Source organism: Diadema antillarum, unplaced genomic scaffold (genome assembly GCF_040938485.1).
Source record: "Diadema antillarum isolate AM-2024a unplaced genomic scaffold, OU_Dant_1.0 seq00000973_RagTag, whole genome shotgun sequence".
Lineage (NCBI taxonomy): Eukaryota > Metazoa > Echinodermata > Echinoidea > Diadematoida > Diadematidae > Diadema > Diadema antillarum.
The window spans coordinates 1,101,122-1,126,754 of record NW_027271815.1 but is presented as its reverse complement, the minus strand read 5'-3'; the positions used below and the strand labels follow the sequence as shown (position 1 = coordinate 1,126,754).

The 25,633-nt window shown below is 39.3% G+C and overlaps 1 protein-coding gene across 1 annotated transcript in view; it reads left to right on the top strand.

Annotated features, from left to right (window-relative positions):
* The window catches only part of LOC139742010 (chromobox protein homolog 7-like), a 73,116-nt gene that overhangs the window by 39,381 nt on the left and 8,102 nt on the right, over positions 1-25,633 (top strand). Inside the window, exon 4 of the mRNA XM_071652573.1 lies at positions 13,268-13,328. Coding sequence (XP_071508674.1) covers positions 13,268-13,328 — 61 coding nt within the window. The remainder of the gene's footprint in view (positions 1-13,267; positions 13,329-25,633) is intronic.

Genomic DNA, 25,633 nt, shown 5'->3' with positions numbered 1-25,633 from the left:
GCATACATATGAATATATGAAAATATGAAATTATATTTTTGATACATAGGCATCCCTATACATGTAATAACAAAAGTAATAGAAACGTATATTTACAAAGAGCGCCCTCGGCGTCCGGATGCTCATTCCGGAAGAAAATTGTTTAGTACGGCAATGAATTGAATTTGGACGGGCGCATCTTGTGACAAAAGGCTGTAATTGCACTCTGGACGGAGAAGACGAAGTAGAATGAGAAAGAGAAACCTGTAATAATTATATTTTAATTTATACCATGTGTGATCTTATAGAAACAGATAGGGAGCTTGTAAGATTAGTCAGAAAAGGAAAAGAAATAGATTAAACGAAGCAGTCAGTCAACCAAAATAATGATGGTTAACCGAGAATGATGAGTTGTTATGTTTTGGACAATGCCGCTTCAAGCAAGACGAGTAGAAACAGTCTGTATACATGCCAGTGCAGCACTAAAAAAAGTGATATTCACACTTCAGCCAGCTGACAATGCTTTTAATGCTGAAGTTTTCTGCACCCAAATCGAGTTAAGCGCCTTTCTGGCAAGAGCCACAACGTGCTCGGTTTTCTGCGCCGATCACGCGGATGCGTGGGTTGCTAGGAGATGGAGGATATCCCCTGACAAAATCGCGCGAGAGCAAAGTAGATTACAGTTGTCAAGGCATGGGAGGAATGAGGAGAAAGAGGAGAAAAAAAAGTGGGTGGGCGAGAAAAAGAAAACGAACTCGAAAATACGCGCTTGGTGCGCGGTGAGCATGACAAAGTCGGGCGCTTGTGTCACGCTCGCAAAGAATTTAGCAGATCACACGGCAGTTCGTTGGGTCAGGCTAAACAGTCCTCGCAAACCCATGCCCTCCTCACTCGGCAAGGGTGCTTAGTTTCGTACGACGTAATGACGAACGACGCTGCCGACAACAAACGTGGACGTGATTGAATGATCTACAGTCAGTTCGTTGCATTCAGCACTTAACCAAAGAGGTATGATACCTCCTTGACTTAGCTAAATGCTATCACTGAAACTCACGCCCGCCGCCCACGCAGGTAAACATACGGAAGCTTCAAAGTGCCCAGAGAAGGCGCCTTGTTTTGGCCAAACTTTCGAGGAGGCGAGTCTCCAAGACTCCTTGTTGAAGACGAGAAGGTGAGAAGGCGGCTTGTAGAAACTCGTTAAGTCGCCTTAGATGAAAATGCTAGGCGGCAGCTTGTAGGCCTATATACAAACTCGCCAAGTCGCCTTGAGAGGGAGAACACTAGGCCCTGGAGAAGGCGAATTTGGCATGCAATATCGCCAAATCGCCCTGTTCTCTCAGACGAAAATGCAGGACGGCGTCTTGTTGCGTATCGTCAAGGCACCTTGTTTACGGCATGAAGGCGACTGGTTTGGGTTGTATGCGCCCATATTTTGTGCAAGTTGCCTTCTCGTTTCAAACAAAGCGCCTTGGCGAGTTTATACAAGTTACCTTCTCGCCTTTTTGGCTAAAACTTGGCGAATTGCACATGTCTCCTTCTCGGAGCACTTTTACGCTACCGTGTAAAACACACTTGCACGTGAATGATTTCGTCATGGAGCTACAGCGGAGTATTGTAGTCCCATGATTTCGTGCAGGTAATAAGGCGACTGCACACTGTGCTATTAAGTGGAGTTCATTCACATTAAAAAACAAAATACATGTACACACTATGCAGGATGGCAATTATAGAGCTACGCCATGAAGATATACATGTAGGCTAGCTGTAGGCCGTGCACAGATGTCCTCATACCAATCCACGTGCCAAAACAAAATAACGGAATTGAAAGGGCTCGGTTGCTGTTATTGTTGTTGTTGTTGTTGTTGTTGTTGTTGTTGTTGTTGTTGTTGTTGTTGTTGTTTGTCTGTTTGTCTTATTTCCGAACCGTACTACGATTGTATGTAGATTTTCATTTAAAAAAAATCACTAATATTTTCATGTTCCCGGGGTAATATTCTCTGTTTAACGGTAAAAGTACATAATTTTGCTCGTTGACACGCTGAAGTCCGAGATGTCATGGTGTCTTTTGTCACTTTCATGATGTTCAGGGAAAAAAATGTTATTCATGAATGGAATATTCTCCCAGCTTTATGCCTCGTTTGGCGTTGTTTGTTCGAAGGCATTCGTGACACCCATGGGATAAAGTGCTTGCGAAGTTTCGAGTCGCTCTACCGTCTCTCTCCCCTTCTTGGCATTGTTTTCTCCCCTTGGATTCTAACACACTCTGACACAATGATACGGGACTTTTGATGCCTTGTCATATCCTCCGCAGCTGGCTTGAATTCACCCTCTAAAACAAAAGGGGAAATTGGATCAGCTCTGTGGGAAGGCAGCAATAATTCTTTCCTTCATGTTCGCATGAAAATGATGCCACTCTCGTTCGTATTTGAACATCCAAGTAGCTGTTCCTCGAACAAGGAACTGATGTCTATCGTTCAACTTCAAAGCGATGCTTAGCATGTAGTCAGGCGGCGCGGTATACTCATGCTTGAGAGGAGGGGAGATTATTTAAAGGGAAGGTAAACCCAAAGAACAATGTGGATTGAGTGAAAGCAGCAACATTAGTAGAACACATCAGTGAAAGTTTGAGGAAAATCGGACAATCGATGCAAAAGTTATGAATTTTTAAAGTTTTGGTGTTGGAACCGCTGGATGAGGAGACTACTAGAGGATATGAAGTATGAGTGGACAACAATACAAAGAAAATATAAAAGAAATTCAACAAAAATTCATTTTTCTAGAATTATGAAAGAGCAATGGACCAACCGCTTTCAGAAAGCAGGGGGAATAATTGCTACCCTTAACATATGTCAATATGAAGTTGATGGAATTTGTAATTTTCATGAAAAATTGATTTTTGCAGAATTTTCTTTATATTTTCTTGGTATTGTTGTCCACTCATACGTCATAACCTCTAGTAGTCTCCTCATCCAGCGGTTCCAACATCAAAACTTAAAAAATTAATAACTTTTGCATCGATTGTCCGATTTTCCTCAAACTTTCACTGATGTGTTCTACTAATGCTGCTGCTTTCACTCAATCCACATTGCTCTTGGGGTTTATCTTCCCTTTAAGAATCAAAGCTGGGAGAACAGTCGTCGAAAGTGAATTTGAAGTGGATGGGGTGTTTTATGAGAAGTTCGCCGTGCTTTCTATGATTCCAATTCAATTCAATTCAATTCAATTCAATGATATATTTCCATCAATAAAAGGAACAATGCAAGGTGATATCAATTCGAACTGTTTAACAATTTGAGAGGACTAGTTTTTGAGTATAATACAAAATATATGTTCTAATGCTGTACGCCCTGCATCATGAGGAAGATAAAATCAGAATTCAATGCAGTGACTATATAATTCAAGCCTAAAATGTACAAATTTCGGATTTTAGATTAAGACATTTTACATCGTTTGAACATTTAAGATAAACATGCAAAGAATCGCAATGATTGTCATTGTGATGACGTTGATGATTTTAAAGGGGCATTCGAGACGATTCTCATAAGTTCACATCATGTATTACATAAATCGACCGCTCCATGTATAGATTTGTGGAATTTATTGTGGTCCTTGAGCAGAGAAACAATACTCTGAAAAATCGTATACAAATTACACTGAACAGTGTCGATGACATAGAAGCCTCACATAATAATTTCAGAAATGTAGCAGTGTAATTCCATACAATACCACTTGCTTAACAAGTTCACCTGTGTAGAATGTATGCATGCCATCTTTTGTTCTGCTTCCTTGAGCCCCAACTCATGCATTCTTACGGTGAGGCTGCCATGTCATCATCCTTGTTCATTGCAATTTGTTGTAAATTTTGAAAACATTCGTTGTAAATTTTGAAAACATTCTTATTCCTCAACCCAATCACTGTAAATTCTGTATTCGGTATAACTAATTTATACATGCAGTTGTTCTAAGGTAAAAGTCTGAAAATCATCCGGACATCTCCTTTAAGGTTTAAATGTATACTCAATCCAGGATAATAGTTCTGTATCTGTTAGGCAGTGTACCAAGACCTCACCCCTCCTTAAAGGGATAGTATAGTTTCGGTTGAGATACGGCTTGAGGTTTCCAACCCTTTTTGATGATTTTTTTTTTGGGGGGGGGAAATGAGAAACCTCTTATGATACATGAAAGAAAATATAATTCTAAGAGGAATTCAAAGACTATTTGATGAAAATTGGTTTTCAAATGGAAATGGCTGAGGTATCCAAAATAACGCAATCCTAGTAAAAGATGGGACCCACCTTTTATTAAGGTCGCTTTGTTTTACTTTGTGTTGGGATATCTCAGCCATTTCGAAACGGATTTTCATCATGAAAACATTGAATTCCTCTCAGAATTGTATGCATTTTATTTTTTGAACATTTCAGAAAGGATTTTCTAAGTATCTCCCCCCCCCCAAAAAAAAAAATGATAATAAACGCAGAATTCTCATCTCAACCAATACTAGCAAGAAGGTCCTTGGTCTGTGACTCTAAATGTGACTGACGGTCCCGAGAGCTGTCAGATGCAATTACGTCACAATAGAGACATTGCTCGAATAAGAGTGGTAATGACCCTCGTTGGAGCAGCCGAACAGTGCATAGCCGTCTTTTGACCGTCAACACGGAATATATACCCTGCACGTTCATGAGAGAACGACACAGCAGGGCATGGTAAGCCAAGGCGGACATATTTTTTTCTCTCCCTTCCTTTCTTGGAAAATCACCAGCCGGGCCTTCCGTCAGTTAACTCGCTGGGGTAATTGTCTTGGGTTTGGTTTCATTGAAAAAAAAAATCAAAATCAAATCTGCCTAGAAATAATTTTTGACGTCTGTGGGCCATATGTGTTGACGGTTCTCAAAGTGTGTGCAAATTTGCCCTATAGGCTACCAGAGTTCGAGCGTCTGGAGTTAAGGACTTTCGCCTCTTCCATAGGTATACGATGTTTTACATTAGTATTCCTTGTTCGTAAATTTTCTCATTTCTCCGATTACTTGCTGAGTGGGACGTGAGACTACATGTGAGCCTCTGCGCCGATCGAACCCTGCAATCCCTACAGAAGTTAGGACGCACGATGATTGCGCGCTATTCACCTTCATAGACATGTGAGTTGAGTGAAAGCAGCAATATTAGTAGAACACATCAGTGACAGTTTGAGGGAAATCGGACAATCCGTTCAAACGTTATATGAAATGAAGTTTCTGCTCAGTCACGGCTGGATGAGAAGACTACTATAGTTTGTGATGTCACATGTGTACAACGGTATAAAGAAAGTATAAAGAAATTCAACATATTTTCACTTTTCTCGCTTACCAAAAGAACGCTCGACTTCTCTCTTTCAGAACAGAAGGCAGGGGGAATAATAATGCCTTCAACATACGTCAGTAACAAGTCGAAGAAATGTGCACTTTTTTTTCAAAAAGTAAAGTTGTGTGAAATTTTCTGTTTATTTTCCTTATATCGGTGTACGCATGTGACATCATACACTGTAGTAGTCTTCTCATTCAGCAGTGACTGCGCAGATACTTTAAAAATTCGTGACTTTGAAACGGATTGTCGCATTTTCCTCAAACTTTTACTGATGTATTCTACCTACTAATATTGTTGCATTCATTCAATCCACGTGTATATGAAGGTGGACTTGTCCTTTAAGTATAATTTTCCACATGATTTTGAAATTAACAACTGAGTAGAAGGGATCTAAAGTGGGAATGATGATACTTGATAGTGACTTGCGCGGCGTTCGTATTTTATTACATATTTATCCTACTATGTTGCTGTTAATGTGATGTAATTACGCAGATCACGAGGAAAAAAACAGCTGAAAAAGTGTATTGTTTAATTCAGAAGTGATGCAGTAATTAAATGTCTTATTTTATAATATTGTTTTTCGTCCTTATAAGAACTTAACGGGGTGTGTTGCAAAATACTTATTCTCGTGGACATTGAAACACACTAGAGTTTCTATGTTAGGTAAATTCGTTAAAACAGAGAAAATAATTTGAGTAGATAATGATCAGTATCCAAACTCCAGTATCCACACTCGCTGAAAACCATAACTGTAGATGGTTTAGTCTAGAAACAATTTTATTATAACTGTTGTTCACATTTTATGTTTTTAACAATACTCAACATTGATTGAAATGATTAAATTTGTTACATCGGTTGTTTCTATCCCTAACTCACATTTTCGAACTATTTTGAAGTACCAGAGCTGAGTTTTTGTTTCATTTGCAAATGGTAAAGATTGCCTCTGATACTCTTTGTGATATTATACTTCAACCGATTTCGCCGACATTACCGTCCGCGTCAGTCCTCTATTAAAATGTAATGTCAATGCCCATAGATTACAAAATTCCACATCATTTTCTGCGCGTTGGTGAGTGAGTGTGCGCTGTGTGTGTGTGTGTGTGTGTGTGTGTGTGTGTGTGTGTGTGTGTGTTGGGGGGGGGGGTGAGGGCTGATAGCAGTCCCTTGACATTTCCAAATCGATATTCACCCCACCCGGTCACAGCGGCTGAAAGTGTTTACGACGTCATACGAGAACACATCGCAGACGACAAATATCGATTATCCATCGTACTGTGATTAGACGGACACATTTTTTGATGCGCGCGTGCAGTTACACGACGAAAGAGCTATTCCTGCCTATCATTGCCCGCAGATCAAATGGGGGGGGGGGGGGGGAATCCGACAGAATATTTGGCAGGAAGTGCAGGCGACATTAGAATGTCTCTATGATGGCACATTCATTCGTCGATAAAGGCAATGACTGCCGTTTGCAAATCATAACAAAGTGGTAAAAAGCAACAAGCAAATTGCAACGTCTAGGGAAAACTCACCTGGCCTATGTAGCTCAAGATTATTATTTTGCTTGAATCACATATGTATGTATATATATATATATACAATGCTAAAAGACAATGATGCTTCCATTTTTTCCGTTGCTGTGAAGACAGTATATATAGACAGAGTGTGATCATCCAATGTTACAATTTCCAGTTTAAATGACGCCCTCAAACATTAATCCCTCCTTTCATCTCATCTGCGTTATAAACGCGTCTCATCAGTGATGCCACATTTTTCAAAGCTCACACCAAAGCTCACATACTCACACACGCGCGCACACACACACACACACACACACACACACACACACACACTGTCTCCACTCTCCATCTCGTCTGCTTGGATAAACGCATCTCATCAATGCAACTAAATCTTTTTTTCATAGCTCCCCACCCCCTAAACAAATGTCTTCTTATCACATTCATGACGCTCAGTTATCCTTGCGGGCAAAATGTTCCATTTGGACATATCAGTTTCCTCCCGCCTGGCAATATTGATCGGTACAACTTACAATGTATGTATTGCAGAGTTATCGTAAATAACCTATTATCCATAGGGCTTTAAAGCAAGACTATAATTAGCTCGTTTTTATTCGTCCTTAGACAATTACCAAGGCAGCAAATCAATATGTACATCATTATTAATTTAAGACGTGGTAGTTTGAAATGCTGGCCTTCCCCTTGCTATAGGCTTTGCAGTTGTGCAGATATAGATGGCTGATATACATGAATACATGAATGTAAATTTATTAGCAAAAAAAAAGTGAAAAAAAAAGCGACACCCAAGGACCAGACAAACAGCATAAAGAACCAGCAACAAAACATGGGCGTCAGCCAACTCTTGTTTGGTTTCACTTTTTTTGCTGTTTGTCTGTATGTCTGTCCTCTCTCTTCCTCTCTTTCCCTCTCTGTATTTGTGTCTGTCTGTCTGTCTGCATGTCTTTGTCTCTCCCTCTCTCTCTCTCTCTCACACACACACACACACACACAAACACACACTCTCTCTCTCTAATCTCTTGCTACACTGATTTGAGTAGGTTTCAGGAAAAACGCGAGTGAAATAGTATTTAATGGCTCGGTCTGTCCTCTTGCGAAATTCACTACAGGCAAATCATTCATGTCATTTCTAATGGCAACTTGCGTATGAACACAAACTCCAGGAACCGAATCACATACCTGTCAACATCTGGCAAGAAAAGAGTTCCACATGTTGCTTTATAGAGAACGTGAGTTCCTGGGCAATATTTTCTTGTCCTTGCTCTTGGTCCTCGCTAATCATTTTGTAAAGAGTGATTCTAATTAGTGGCAATGGTAAGGCCGGGGGACTAGGAAAACGCGTGACGTGAGTCAGTCATGTGACATCCTTGTCATACATAGTCATGCCTCAAGCAGAGCTTAATGTTTCGTATTTGCCATTGTGCATTGAAGAAAAGGGAAAAGGAAGAAAGAATGAAACACGCAGAGAGAGAAGAGAAAAGAAAGAAAAGAGAAAAAAATTTGAACGTGCGCGGTTTTATTTTTAAGATGATTTAAGCCTATTTGTTTTCCCCTCTTTGATTCTTCTCAAAGCAACATATACATGTACGTTGTGTGATTCAAACGAGGACGTCCTAGTGATTCGGAAACGTGTATATAAAGAGGTGCAGAGTTTTGCCCCAATATGTTTTTCATTATTTCAGCAAATTGACTGCTGCACATTGTATATTTAGTGTTCATCGTTCTGAACTACATGTATGAATTATTCTTTTTTTGTGCGCAGCAATCAAAATATATTCAATATTTATGGGTGAAATAAGATTGTCCTAGAAATTGTAGCCTAACTTGAGACAGCAAGGCAGACAGGCCGACAACCACAACATGAATATCATTGTCCCTTAACCCTTTGAGCATATGCTACTAAATATATGACATGTCGCACTGGAATTGCATATACATAGTACTTCTTAGAATGTCATGGTGCTTTGTTTGTCTATTGTGCCAAACTGTGCAGGCTTGATAAGATACGTTCAGTCTGTGCGATTTGTGTGGAATTGTAAGCACGGGCGTAGGCTACCTACATTGTGAGAAGAGAGCGTACATTATGTTCACCAAAGCCTCAAATGAGACTACTAGTAGTTCAAGATCTGGTGAAGACGAATCGCCCTCACGTGTCGCCGCATTTGCGGCCCTATCAATTCACGGAGCAGCGCACTTACCGATAGGTCTGCCCGGATTGTGTCCGCCTCTGGTTTGGATAACGGAGAGTTTTCTCAAGCTCAACGCTGAGCGAAAACTCGGTAATGTGCCATGATGCATCACCCGAAACCAGCAGCCACAGATTTGATGTCCCGCGAGATTTGGGTACCCCCTTTTTTCTTGAACCATGAAAAAAGGAAAAGAAAAAAGAACCACGAATCTAAGGAAGAAAGATCGCTTGCGTCCGCCAAGGTGCCTCAAACTAAACCACGATGTATTCTAAAATTTTGACGAAGGGATGAGGGCATTAGTTTTGTAAATGCTATTAAAGCAAGGCTAGGCTGTTGACTGAGAGCTTAATGTGACGTAATATATTTCTAGACAAGAAGTGATGTAGATGATAGAGGGCATCGTAATTGACCATGATATTTAAAAAGGGTTGACGAGGAGCAATGAGTGATGTATAGCATCGACTTTGAGAAGACAGCTCGCATCCCTCCTCTATGTTACCACACAACCTTCCCTCCGTGTTAAGAACACGTTCACTGGAGTGGGCCTTCAAGAGATGGATGCTATATAGACGTCTTCTTTTCGGGTTTTTTTTTGTATATGAATTATGTATACTTTAATCAAGAAGTTATTTTTCAATCGTGTGTGTAGTGTTTAGTAGTTGTGCATAATATAATATCGCAGAAAGGACACAACCTTGTAAATATAGTATTATATCGTGCATTATACGTCTTGTGTATGGTTTACAAAAGACTTTATAGGCCTATATAGCCATATTATTTGATTTATAACGCCCTTCTGATTTTTCAAATATGTATTATATAATGTCGATATATAGAATATAATAAATAAATATCATACATTATTATACATATCAAAGTTGTAAGTATACATAGATATAGGGACCTACCTGAAATAGCTCTAGGTATTAAATTATGAGCAATAGTTTGTGATTTCTTTAAAAGCAACTAATAAAACTTTCTTTTTTTGGGGGGCGGGGGATGATTGTAAACGAGGCACCTACATCAAACACAAAGATTTGCAATTTGAATAGAGACGAGTGACTCGGTAAGTACGGATAAGTGTCACAACAAAATCACGGTATAGTTCAACTGTTGTGTCTTTTGTACTTTAACTGCAGCCTTTCCCCATATTCTGTTGAGCTATATCTATTAAGTTGACATCCCTCGTTCAGAGAACAATTCACATTCTCGGCATATGCTTCAAGTAAAAAATAGTAATATGTCATAAAGTTACGTATTCGCGAACGTTTTATGGAATATGAATTATTTCTTTATAATCACATTATGATGACAAAGAATTGAAGTTGGAGGGTAGGTTTCCGACTCACAAAGCATGCCTTTCTCTGTCATTGACATCGCATAGAGCTGTCATATTATACTGGTACTCAATAGCAGTAGGATCGATGTGCGGGAATGGCCTTCTAATACGCGCTAGCTAGTCGACGTTTGATATTGCGAGCTGTTGAAAAGCCATTAATCCCGTACTTATGTCTCGCAGATGATACAATTAGTTATTAGATCTACTCGCATGTTATCGACCTTTTGGATAAAGACTTTGCCAGAAGAAGTGGCAACCCATTGGGTGTTACTAACGGCTGATAAATCAGCGACTGCGGCCGAGAGGGTTGGATATAGGGTGTATCTGCAAGCTTTATACCCTGCGACATCCGATTCCAGCTGGGGTGTGCTGAAATAGATCTGTATATTTGCGGCCGTTTGTAGTTCACTGTAGGCAGCGCTGTGCTTTTAGTACGTGGTCCGAGTATACATAGCATGCCATGAATGCCTCGTTATGGAACTGGATTAACATTCGACAGTTCTCTCTGATGAACCTAACTATGCAGTCAGATTCTCGTGTGAAAATGTCGTAGCGTTAAAGGGTACCTAAATTTCGAGCGTTGCTTCAGACGCACTCCTACTGAAGTCGTGTTGGATGTGTACTGATTATAAATAGACAGCAAAAATATAGCATGCAGATTCATCCAACACTCTTCAACGAATTATGGCAGTAAAGGAAAAAAAAAAACATATAATTGCATCAGACAGAGAAACGAGAAGTGTGTGGGCAAAAGTCAGATAGACAAACAGATAGCTAGACAAATGAAAAAGATCGAATATTTATGGTCATTATGTGGATTCCAGAAGGATAGACTCTTAACGGATAACAGATGGATGCACCGATGAGTACGGCAATATTGATTATAATAAATTTTGATTATTATTTTAATTCTCAAAGGACACAGAGAGAGCGAGAAATGGGGACAAAATGGAATCAGAGTTTGATTTTGTCTATTTCACCCTCTTTCTGTCTTTTTTTTTTTGGAACACCCTACTTGGCCAGAGGTCATTAACATCAGCCGCGGTGTAGCAGGCTTTACGCTGGAAATGAGTTAATTCCATGCTAAGTAGATGGTGACATTGACTGGGATTTAGATCAAATTATGCTGACATTCATGTCTAATTGTTTGTCATCGTGTAATGGATTAGCCTGAAGCGGGAACTCAGAGGGGAAAAAAATTGTGCATCGCCAAATTGATAACACGTATTTAAAAAGCCGACACGTATATGTTTAATAACATCTAGGTTTTATTTCACTCTCCCTAGTACTATACACCTAGACTATGACTTACGTAGGTTTAGAACAGCAAGTTGATTTGAAACCGGCTGGTACAGTAATATTAGGGCATCTTTCTGAATCCCATACTGTACGTAAACACAGCATACTGCACACCGGTGCTGAATTATTATCTTTAATTGCTTGTTTTATATTTCAATAGCATAGATGGACTAATTCAGTTCCATTGAATGGCCTGTGAAATTGACAAGATTACGTACCATGACGTGGACACACGTGATGGCCGTGTGGTGTTTATCGATTTTTCCATTTTTGTTCAATATCCATGGAGGAGACAAAAATAAAATCTTCTGGGGAGATAACTGAACAGCATTATACTATGGAAATGATTGACGGAATTCATAATGGGTTTTTACCCTGCGATTAATGCAAATATGTTTCACTGTTTAGAAACCTATGTTCAGTTCTCCAGTACAGTGGTTAGGCCCACATTAACTGTGTACTTCTGTATTGTATATAAAAGAATCAGAGCAGTCCTGGTACATTTTTTTTCTATGTAGCAAGTGCTTATTTCATTACTTTTTGCTTTCAATTATGTTCAAACATGATTCTCGACATGAAATATGGCAGCACATATGGGGCTTTCAATGGTTTCGCAACGCCACGAAATTTTGCCTAACCGATGCCAGCTGTTTAAACTTCACCGTATACTGATTTGCGAATGATCAGCTGTAATTATTCATACTGAACGAACAGTTCCTGCTTGTTGCGTGTACGGTACAACGCTAATTTGCTACTACAGCCGATAAGCACATTGTCGAAAAGGTGTGGGTGGCGAGTATCATGTATTCATCTGTCACAACAACTGTACGTGGTTATTATCTATTGATTGTGGCACGCCGATGTGTGTGTATATGAACAGTCTGGCAGATGAACGCGCTAATTGGCTTGGATTGCCCACGCAGTCTTCCATTGTAAGACAGGTGTTGGCTATCAACACCTTGATATCAATACCTTTGTATAGTGTGTGTTTGTGTGTGTGAGTGTGTAATTTACATTACAAGCGCTGCGAATGATTTATCGTTACATGCTTGCTTCATTTTATTATGTATTTTTTTTTATTCTATGTAGTAATTCACCTGACGTAGACTTCTTAAGTTACCTTTGTTTTGATTCCTTTTCCAGTTCTGCCGACAGACTTGCCAAGGGTTTATCTGTATTTGACACTGATCATAACAATATCATAGAATGATATTATGTAAATGTAATAGTGATAAGATAATAATGAAGATAAAATATCATGGCAAATAATGATTATGTTGATTCTGATACTAATCAGTGGCGGATCCAGAGGGGGCGCACCAGGAGCGCGCCCTCTCTTTATTTTTGGTTAAAACAAAATAAATAAAAAGAAAAAATGGGGGGGGGGGGTGCGTGCGCCCCCTTTACGGAATTCCTGGATCCGCCCCTGCTAATGATGGTGATATTGATAATGAACGTAACAACAACAACTTGTAATCATTCGATCACTTATGTATTAATCACCATGCCTACGTTGTCAATAAAAGCCTGTCATCCTTTTCTTTCGTTCTCTCCCTCTCCCTCTCCATATCTGTTTAATGCAGATTGCTAGAGGAGTACAAGAAAGGTCGACCCGGTCGGAAACCTACACTTCTAAAAATAAAGGTTCGTATGACATCCCCAACCCATCAATGTATCATCTTTCCCTTTCTTTCTTTCCCATCCTTTCCTTCTCCCTCCCTCTCCCTCCTTCACTCCGTCTCACGTCCCAAAACTCTTGTATCGTGACCGGGAGAACTCTGTTTTCATACCGTGTAAGAACCCCTTTTTTATCTCTTTAAAGTCCACCCTCAAAATAAGTTTGTTTGAATATAGAACAGGCAAAAGAAGAGCAATATACAGGGAAAGCTTTATTAAGTTTTGATTAGACGTGAAAAAGTTATAAAACTTTGAAGGTATATGACAGAAATTGACGTCTACATGGTGTAGCATGTGAGCTCACCTACTGTGCATAAAATTCTTTTTTATTATTTCGTTATTGATGACGGAATAATTATCATTTTCTCCATGCAGGGGTTGCATACGATTATTCACAATGATAGCATTAAGGGCGCATATACGATTGGAAATTCTACTTGATGGACAAATGGAAACTTCTCATTTTATAGTACAGACTGAGCAAAGGGGGTGTATTTTATTGATCACAGCTTCCAATTGATACAACAGTCTTGATCACAATTTGCTCAAACTTTCACGTCCTGTTCGTGCGATGTTTCTGCTTTTATGCACACAAACACATTTCCATGGTCATCGCCATTGCATTTTAAAACAACGTTTACAAGCAGCTCGTCCCCCCCCCCCTCCCATTCACTCGCGCACTTACACATTCATTTTTGTTGCTTGATATTTGTTCTACAAGAGTAACTGCACAACTGCACGCCTTCTTTCTTTTTGAAGTTACGTCTTCAAAATTTCTTTGGCGGAATTTGTTCGTCATGAGCGTCATGTGTGTGGCTTCGCATTGTGACTCTGTTGATCAAAAATTAAGTGGAAAACTCCCCAAATAGTATACGGTGCAGATTTTAGTGTTGAGACATAAATGAGATAGCTTGAAATGAAATTATAGTTCACAAGCCTTTACATGGTCATGCGTCATCGGCCTCGCAGCTTTAGCCTCTCAACGGGTTCAGTTGTGCCGCGATGGGAAATTAAATCTTTCCTCCAAGGTTTCTGGTTCATCTCACGATTTGCTCCTACCCATGTCTTGTTATACCACGCCGGGGTGCCGGTGGCTATCCATGTACTCGCGCAGTGATAATTAAGAGGGAATTATTCGCGGTTTAATCACTCCACCGAAAGCTTTCTAAGTCGGTAAATTGAAGTAAATTGATCCTGTGAGGTGAGGATTCTGATGGTAATTTCCACGCATAATCTAGTAGCGCTCCACATTTCGAACCGCAGTAACCCTATATGCTTACACCCTAACCAACATTCGATTGACATTCCTCGATCGCCCTTGGGTTGTTTGTACATGGTCTGGGTCTAGTGTATCGTATGAGCTTGATTCGTCGCTTGTCGAGCGCCATTTCGCCCCATGACTCATAGTAACGGCAGGAGAAGTTTCCCAACGAAAGCACTTTATACGAATTCTTGATTCACCACCCAAATCTATTGTAAAGGCATAGATATGTATCGAGAATTGCTCAGAGCTGCATAAAACGTGTTGAAAGTGTGCTGTATGAAAGACATAGATATTATAATTTTTTCGTTATCAATCAATACTGTTATTATTGATATTGTCTTTAATATATTTATTTTGTTATTTTTGTTTTCATTGTGAATTATATGAGTAGTGTTATAATCAGTATCAAAATAAGTTTTAAAGTAGTATCATAGTTGTCACAATAAACATTATTAGTGATAAAATTTTCAGAGTATCATCGTTCGCAATTATCATCATCCTCCACCACTTGTCCACACCGCCATTAATCACAGTAGCGTTAAAGCGCTTGAGGGAAAAGTGTGTAATTATGGGAAAAAATCCCTTTGAAGATAGTCTATTTGTTTATTTGTTTGATAATTTGGTTAGTTGATAAGTTGAGATTGGGTTTCTTCTTTTACCGAATTGAATGCAAATTTGTTAGCCTTCATTTTCAGCTTGGGGAGACGGGAAGAGAGAGATTGAGATTGGGTGGAGATAGGGGGAGTGAAAAAAAGAAACACCGCGTGTATCCGTATGAGTGGACGCGTAAAAATCCAAATATTGTCAACATACCATACGACAATGTATAATCGTAGTTACGGGCTGATTTTCAAAGGGACGCTATACGTTTGTTCTAATTTATTATAATGGCCGTATTTAGTCAAATTGATACCAAGTACTAGTAGTCACATTACCGACAACAACAAAAAATAAATATATAAAACTTCTGCTTAACAAACCTAACACTCTCCTCTTTGTCCACTCTGTGTGCGGATACGACAGTGGAATAAACAAAGATAAATTTCATTTTACGTTGGATGGCTCTTTCGTCATATTTGCAAGCGAAAACAGTAGCTGTTTTTTTCCCTTTCTTCTCCTTTTCTTATCTGAGGAGAAGAGATAATACGAGGGCAAGTGAATACAAATTGCGTTATGAGGGATAATTGAGAGGTTTCGACGGCACTTTGGGTGGTTGGGTAATGTATCATCCTCGATACGATTCTGGAAGAGCGCCTTGACATTTCTCGCGCCGCAAGCCACTGACGAGAGATAGCGGCATTGTGGGCTTCTCTCGCAGGGGGCTCCTTAATCATTTATTCCACATTTTGATCCAATAAAGATCGGCCGAATTCGCGCCATTTTCCATTACGCCTTCGTACCACGTGACTCAACATGAATCACGTCGGTGCGGTGGCAGAGACATATATGGAAGTCTCGCGATGGGTATAGGGACGATTTTATTATGATAATGGCGGGAAGTCGTTGCGAAGAATGAACTACAATATCGCAGCAAGCTTTGGTGGTGGTGACTCATTGATTTTATCGTAATGAAGAATATCCAGATCGCTCGTCGAAGGAGCTCCGCCGATTATTATTAAACAGAGAAAAAGGTTGTTTGCTTGTCTCGATCGGGATGGAAAGGCTGATCTCGACGCGTCAATATTATGCAGAGAATACCCAGCGAAGTCCCCCTCCTCGATTCATCTCGATTGATGCAGCGTAATAATATTTCTCCCGGGAAAACAAGGGATATTGATACTTTCCAGACGCAAACATGTTATTGTGCTCTCGCTTCAGAAAATAGATACGGATGCATTTCTCTCCATCTCCCGTTGCCATAAATTATAATGGCTTCATAAGACCTTTGAATATGTGAAGTTATAGTAACTCCGTCTTCTTTTTAATACATTGGATTTGACAATATCCCCACTGATTGTCATCACTTTGGAGTGACAATAATTTGTCCGCACTATATCTTATCTCTGTTGATTTGCTGATGTTTGTCGTTTGGACCGCAAAATGGTGAACGGAAATCATAAAGAAAGAGGAGGAGGAGGAGAGAGAAAAGGGGGAAGAGAGGAAAGAATGAAGTATTTCTAATGTCGCTTACCCCTCAATTTGTATTCAACTAGTATCATTTACATCTACATTTGATTCCGGCATATGGTGACGTATTATGTTTTGAGTGCATGAGTGTGCCTTGGTAAATTTTTTTTTCCCACTCATAATATGAAAAACATAAAGTGTAAGGCATTTGCTTTTAACTCATTCATTTTTTCCAGATTAGCGCACCAACCATAAAATTCTCTAGCCCTTAAAATGTCACGTTCATGTATTAGCAGAATTTTGTGGTTCGCTGAAAAAAAAAGATGTCTTTCTCATCCACCCCCCCCCCCCGTCAAACACATTTTTTCGCCCCGTCCTACTCTATTTTGTTTTCGTTTTGACTCTCCCAATCATCATTATTATCACTTTACTTCTCATGCTTATTATCATCATTATCATCATTATAATCATCATCATTATAATTACTATACTCTGATGGCAATTATCAAAACTATTCGGCTTGGATGAATGAATAATAATAGTCTGTTCAAACGAATAACAACATAATGAGTATTGCCAGATTTTGTTTTGGGGGCATTTTAGCAGGTTTATTGTTATTATCGTGCTTGATGCCAATTTGTCCCTAGAGCTTACTGAAGCTCGAGATTACGATGATGATATTGTGTGATTAATATGCCAACTTCTATAGGTGTGCATAAAAGGGTCTGGGAAAAATACAACCACGTCTGTATTATAACAATATTTACATTTGCTACTTTTTTTTCTTGTTACTCCGTCGCTTCAAATTCCGCAAAGCAATGGACTTACTCCTTGTCAATATGTGTGTCTTATTCTCCTCTTGAAGATATAGGCCGTCCTTGTTTAATTAACGGCATGGTCTTTGTCAAAACAATGTGAACTCATTGCAGCCTATAAAAGCTCTACCCAGCGTGATAGAGGTATATTTATCATAAAAATAAACCAATGGTGCCTATCATTGCAGAATACATATGTTTATACTTACAAGTCTAAATGTCATAGCTCGTTTAGATTGTCTGGAATTAAGAGGTATATTAATGTATGTGTCTTTCAAGTTTGTCTGTCCCGCTTCATGATGACAATTTTTGTGTATAGACGACAAGTGGCCAAAAAAAAAAAATCTGAATGCCTGCGTGAAAAATACAAACAGGTAGAAGGACAGATAGACACAAAAATAATAATATCAGATTAGATTGTCTGCTTGGTTCGACATCATTTTCCTTATCCCCCTCCTCCCCCCCCCCCCCTCCCCCTTTCGCCTTCCGCCTCTGATGGAAGACGATGCAGATGAATAACTTCGTGTGATTTGGTCATTATTCAAACATGAAGCATCTGGGGGCCTCCGGAATACGTGCGCGCTCCGGATCACGTCTGCACTGGCCTCGGCGAGCCTTGTGTTGGTTATTTGCGTGTCTGAGCAGGTTACGTACATTCACTCACTGTATTCACCCACCCCATGGATTCGTTTGTTTCCGACCTTAACCCTCAGCATGCCAAATTAAGTTCCTCTCTATGTATGTATGTAGGTGGAATTTGTGCACATTATTTTGACTTACTGGCATAAAAAGGGTTAAAAACAAACTTCAAACTGTAGCAGTTCATGTTTAGGGTGATTCCAATAATTTGAGTAAAAAGCAAACATATAGAACCCGGGAATGTACCTTTAAAAAAAGGATCAAAATCTAGGAATGTGTAAGGAATTTGATAGTTGTTTTCCCGATGTGTTCTCGCTGAATGATGTCATTGGTGACAGTCATGTTAGCAATATTAGTGAGATGAGCTGATGGTGTCATCGCCGTGCTGAACAATCTTCACTGATACTCTCATTAACTGACCTTGGGCATACTGTATTCCTTTACACTAGAATTTCCCCAGACAATTACAGCAATTAGGACTTACACGTACCCAAAGGTTATGTTTTAGTCGTCAAATTTGTGTTTTTTATATAAAAGCTTACTGTATACTAATGATTGTGGTGCCATGACGTCATTGTCCATTAATTAGAGTATGCGATTGCGTCCGTCCTTCCTGTTTCGTGAAAACGGATGAAACGAAGAATTCCATTAAAACATTCTTTCCTATCACATTCTGATAATTTAACAGTCGTTCCGTTTGCTAGCGTTTACTATGATAATGAACGTTAACGGCTGCCCTTTAAAATGCTTGTGTGTCGACATCCCTGCTGGTCTTACATGTAGGGAATGTCAACTATAGGCACCATCTCACGGAGGTGCCAGAGACGCAAAAGGCAGCGTGTATTCCGTTTATCAGGGCAATTATTTCAAGGGTCCTTGGAGCACTCGGAAATGCATTCGAATGTGAATTCAGCAACTCCAATTTAATAAGATGTTTGAAATTCATTTTCTGGTTTGCTGGTGTTTTCAGAATATATTACATTACCTGCATAACAGAGTAAATTTTGTTGCTGCTGTTGTTGTTTCCTGATCGCCAAGCATTGGTTGAATACTGTAAACGTTCGAAGGAAGAATCGCTATGTACAAGATATCTGTGATCAATACCAGATGTATTTTCCTCTATTCTTTAATCGCAATCTTTGCGTTTCCTTTTCTTCCTTTTTCTCTTCTTTTCTCACTTCAGAAAAAAAAAATGAATTGTACGTTTGCTCCATTTACAATCTCATTTCCTCCATCATTATTCAAAGAATAATTAAAAACACAAATTCTCCTTCGTCTTCTTCTTATTCTCCTTGTCCTTCCTCTATTTTTTCCTCTTGCATCTTCTTCTTCCTCTTGTTTTTTTTTTCTTGTCCCCCCTCCTCCTCCTACTTGTTTATTTTTCCCTTCCCTCTTCTATTCCTGTCGCCGCACTATACCATATAATAGTTACGTTCAGACGACAAGCCCTATCCTCGAGGTTAGGGCTTGTCGTCTGAACGTTACTAATATTGCTACACTTTTTCTTTCCTTTTTCCTTGTACACTTTATAACTATAGGCCTTCCCGTGTGTGTAATGATAAGACGAGTAATAGCTATTATAGGGCCTGAACAATGTAAATGTGGCGAAATGATTCGTAGAAACCTACCTAGCTATGCCCTCTGTCTCATCAAAATATTGACTTCTACTCGTACTACGTTATGACGTCACTGTCGCGTTTCCTCGGCATGGAGATGTAGCCTCGGATTCGATACAGAGACGTTAAATTTTCATCAAGTTAGTAATCTAAACATGCTAAAAGAAAACTCTTGTATTATCTGTGATCACCAGGATCGTGCTGAACAAACAAGAAATGCGAACGAAAATTTTAGGATCGCAATTGGTCACAGAGTGAGACCGGCCGATGGCGATTATGGAGAAGTGAGCCATGACAAACCTCATTGTGTTTGTTTGCAGGGTGGTGCATAGGATGAGCGTAGATCAAGCACCGATTAGTTAAAGGGAAAGGCTAGTAACTGATCAGTGGGAATCGGTGGAAATGCTGGGAGATGATTGTTCCAATCCTTATGGGATTCATTCAAGAGTTCATTGTATATCTATTGTTGTGTGAAAATGATTTGCTTCAGAATGGTCTCATATTCAAGTAATGTGCAGTTTAATGCTTCCAGGTTAGCGTCCCTGGTCAGTGACGGAGCATTAATCTGCACGTTACTTGAATATGAGACCGTTCTGAAGCAAATCATTTTCACACAACAACAGATATACAATGAACTCTTGAATGAATCTCATAAGGATTGGAACAATCATCTCCCAGCATTTCCACTGATTCCCACTGATCAGTTACTAGCCTTCCCCTTTAAATGCCAATTGAAGTAAAGGAAATTATCGGGGATAGTGAAAACGATCGTCGTCAAACATCTATGTTTGACGTGTACAGACACAGACACACAGACACAGACACACATACTTTTTTTTTGTTTTTCAACGATGTTTATTCTGTTCCATTCAAAGTAATAGAAAAAAAAAATAACAATTTTCATTTGCTACAACTGAAATGACGAAAATATACATTTGTGATCATAATAGCAAATTTGCTATTGCTGTACATAATGACATAACAAAAATTACATTTTCATGAACAATTATCACACACACACACACACACACACACACACACACACATTGGAGGAATAGACGCGTAAGTTTTACGCTGTAGACTTGTATTACTGTGTGTGTGCGTGCTCATAATTATTACGTGTATATTTGCATCGTATCAGTGACGTGTGTATGTGCTATAATATCGTATTGATACGGTAAATTTGCATCCAGCTGTAGGGCCTACTCATAAATTTAAATGCGGATTGAAATACTGCTTTTTATTACTACTATGTCTTCCGTCCCAACAGTTTAGTCTGACGGTACTGCCTTCCAGCGTGGATAAGCAATTAACGTACTGTCAGGCGTTAATTGCAGAAGGCTTCATTGACTTGATCCATTTCTCTCGTTCGTCTCCTAACCTACTTTAACAAACAATAAAATGTGCTAAGCGCGCAGTTCAACGTCGTCGATGGAATAAAATCCTTTCTCACCGCCCGCGAAGAGAGCTCCGATATCAATACGGCATTGATTAATTCTAACCTAGGCCGCCAAGTTCGAGATTAAAAAACAGCATAGTCTGCATCCCTCGACTTCATCTGCGGAGCCCGCTCAAATCCGACCCATCTCCCTACGCATCAATCCCTCGAAAGAAACCCTTGCAGTGGGTAACGTAAGTCAGCTGGTACATTAATGACTATGTCCCGATATTTGATATCTCTTATCGTCATACTCATCCGATTTGAGGAAGTCTTCACGGGTCGACATAACGACATGATTATTTATAAGTGGCTGCAACCAAAGACTAAGAGTAGGCGCTGAGTACACGTAGGGGCATACGGTAGACTCATTACGTGTAGAACGAAGATGAGTCGTTCTCAGCCTTAAAGGTAGCAATCTAGGAGAAGGTTGCTATGTATACCTTCAGATTATGTCTTGTCTTTACCCCTTAAAGTCACTGGGGAGCGTATACTTGCGTCCAAGGAGAAAGTCGTCTCAAATTCTATTTCAGATTTTATATCCAATTAAGGCAAGGCGCTAAGAAGTCGATGCGAAAATGTATGTGAACGAGAAAATAATATGGCAATGAGAAAATATTTGTCATGGACGCGGAAAGAGAAAAAAACCAAGGTTCACACAATGATGATAAACATTGTAGTCAAATGGTTGAAATGCGTTTGAGAACTTGATACAGGTATGATGTCACTTGGAGCGAAACAGATATGCATATGAAGTATTCGAAAGGCCTGCTAAGGCGTACATGTATGCTTGTCGTGCATTTTCATCAGAGGGTTTCGTGGTATTGATTTGTTTTGCATTTTGTAATGAATCAGTTTTAGATTCATTTCTGCAAAACGCTTCTCCTTTTTTATTTTCCTCTCTTCCTTTACTTCTTCCTATTATGTTACTCTATCGCCAAAAACTTTCATCTCAGATGCATATTGTTATTATCCAGATGCATATTGTTATTATCCAGATGCTATAGTGAATATCAATTGATGGTGCGATACATGAGAAGTGATGTTAATGTGTATTTTTGAATGAATACCTTATGTGTATCTCAGCAAAATATCTAATGAATAAATCATTTGGCATTCCGTCGAGTAGTCGGACATTTATATATCCGCAATAACCAGGGAGGTGGAAAAAGAACGGGAAATCTCATTTTATGATGATATCTCTTTGCAAATTCTCCAAGCCTTCGAAAGAAGTATGGAAAGCGTCGGGAGCCCGTGGTCATGTATAGCACATGTCATTCCCGCCTCAATACTGTACACGTAGCCAAGATAACAAAGATAATGAAACGTCCGTCCAACATAATATCCTCCTCTACCTCTTCAAATGTTTATCGGAACGAGTTAGTTGGCACGTTCCTCATATTGTTTTTGTTTTGCTTTTTTTAATTTCTTTTGCGTTTGAGAGGAAGGTACGTTCGTTGCTGAGGCCCCCCAATTTCCACATAAAATGTCATCGACAATATGCTGAGTGACATCAGGGTGCTCTACATCCGATATAAGAGACACGCTTTACCCCTTATTAAGTATAAATAGCATTTTACCTCTTACGAAAACTGGGTTTTTTTTTCGGGACTGGATAACAACAATTAGCAAGTGAAAGTGATTTTACATATTTTAAACTTAAATTCTCTCTCTGATGTGGCGATGTGGTTTTTGTTTCATGTTTGTAATGTTTATGATATATATCCTATATTCTTTACCTGGTCGAATAAATAATAATAATAACAATAATCATCATCATCATCATCATCATCACCATCATCATCATCATCATCATCATCATCATCATCATCATCTTTGGCTCTCTACTGAATGATTTATTAGAGCCGGAGTCACGCATTTCTATATAGTATCAATGGAGATAATAAGGTATACATAGGCCTGTTCTGAAGTGACTGAACGAAAGACATGATACACACGAACGTCCTGGGAAGATTTCATTAGAATTTAACTATACATAAGTGTCTTCTTGATGCGCTGGCATTGGAGGATGCTTCTAGCATTCCTATAGTCAATCTGACTACGAATTGTATAATTTAATATCTGCATATTTTCGTCTAATCACCACTGTTATGATTATGCAAGAACACTGGATTTTTTTTTTTGTGTGTATGTGTGTGTGTGTTGTGTGTGTGTGTGTGTGTATGTTGTTGATGGTATCATTTGGCCGAAATTCTTGTCAGAAATGATGCGACTATGGAGACAAGGCCCGAATCTTAAGATTTATTGATTAGAATGAAATCAACAATGTAACAGCCTGTCGTTTGTATCTCGCCCTTGAGCTTGATTCAACGATATTTCACCTCATGAAATAATGCCGCATCCCATTCACAATAGTTTTTTTTTTTTTTTTTTTTTGATGGCTTTGGATATGCGCTGTGTGGAAGGAATTATCAGTTCCAAGGGGAAATGGCCGGATTATGTCTGAAAAGTTACAAGATATATGATTATCATAATGGTTGAATATGCACATAAAAGATGTTGTGAAGATGTGCATGATACGATTTATGCCCCTACACGAGTAGTATAGTCATTAAAGGTCGTAAGGATTTTTCAGTTCTAATAAACCAACTCCATCTCGTCCCGTTTACATGAACATACTGTACAATACACACTGCTTTTGGCTTGGAGAAAAGGACGACGACGTCTCGAAACGTCTCGATCCGTGACTGCAGGATATTGTGAGTGATGTCGACCTTTAACGATATTAGAACTCACCCGAGGTGGACGCTAATGTGTCGGGTATTTATCTCGCGAGCTCCTATACCAGCGATCGTTCGTGACATTTCCAGACGGGCTCTTTCTAATACGCGCCACACACCTTAGCCTTCAATAGCATTCTCTTCTTCGTCTTTCCTTCCCTTCTCGTCCGCTCTCTCCCTCTCCTTCTCCATCCTCTTCCTCTGTCGCTCTCAAGCAATTCAGACTCAATTGAGTCTGGACGAGATGACGATGGTATGGGTGATGTTCTGCCGGCGATGTCGACAAGGCCAATGGCATGATTATATACACTCACCCTTTGGCATCGCGAAAAATACCTTGTCACCAAGGCGATGGGATTAGATCGTGACGAAGTCACTTGGTGACACTACATGTAATTACAAATTATATGGTATACATTGTGTGTGTATATGTGTATATATACGATAGATAGATAGATAGATAGATAGATAGATAGATAGATAGATAGATAGATAGATAGATAGATAGATAGATAATAATGTCACATACTAGATGGAGACTTTTGGAACGGCCTGTGCAAGCTTTGTTTGTGTGTGTGTGGGATAATCTTATTCAGTAATTCGTGATCATTCACATTATTCATACATATTAAATCGCGAATTGTGCCATGCATCATTAAAAACGAATTCCTCATTTTTATCATTTTTTCTTTCTCTCTCTCTCTTTTGGTTTCCAATGATCTCTTCATACACTGTTATTCCGATCCCCATGCCGGTCCCCATCCACGAAAAACATCCTCTTAGATTGATTCAGACATTCTGTATATTATCATGATTATATGCAAGGATGTTATATGGTCATACTTGGTTATGGTGATACCTCTTTGGTGGTCATGGTGATACCTCTTTGGTGGTCATGGTGATACCTCTTTGGTATATGCAATCAAAAAACGCGCATACTAAAGCACTTTATATGGCTTGATCTCTCTCTCTCTCCTCCAATGTCGTCAGCTATTACATGATAGCACATCCTGAATAAGCGCTACATCACTCACATGGTTCCGTTGGGATTTTCTTCCGTTCTGTGGCTGTGTCATAAAGTTAAAGTATCTGAAGAAAAAGAAAATGTCATCAAAATGTGAAACTGAATTTTTAACCCTGCTACATGGAAATCCATGTGTGATAGTTTGAAGGAAAAATGCAAGGTTGTTGGTTTTTTTTTCCTATCGACTAGCTTGAGAACAATTAGGGGTTCAAATATTAAACCAGGGAAGTAGAAAGAGATCTCTTCCCACCTCCCTGAATAAACTGAAAGAAATAGATAATAGCGATATAGATCCCTGCATGTATAACAGGATGTAAAGTGATTCAAGCACTTTCCATTACAACATTACCAATAATGCCTCCAACTGCAATAACGCGACCACATACTCATGGATCTATAGGAAAAAGACTTTGACCTAAAGCTATGATAAACGTTGGACGGAAACCCTTGGAGATTTAGCTTCCTGTATGCGGCCATAAACACCCTGGATCCGTGGTAATTCATACCATCATTTCATGCGTTTTTGCCAAACTTTTTTTTTTTTTGCTGTGTGTGTGGGGGGGGGGGGGGTTTTGTGTGTTTGTTTGTTTGTTTGTTTGTTTGTTTGTTTGTTTGTTTGTTTGTTTGTTTAGAGGATATCATATGCATATAATTATATTCCATATGTA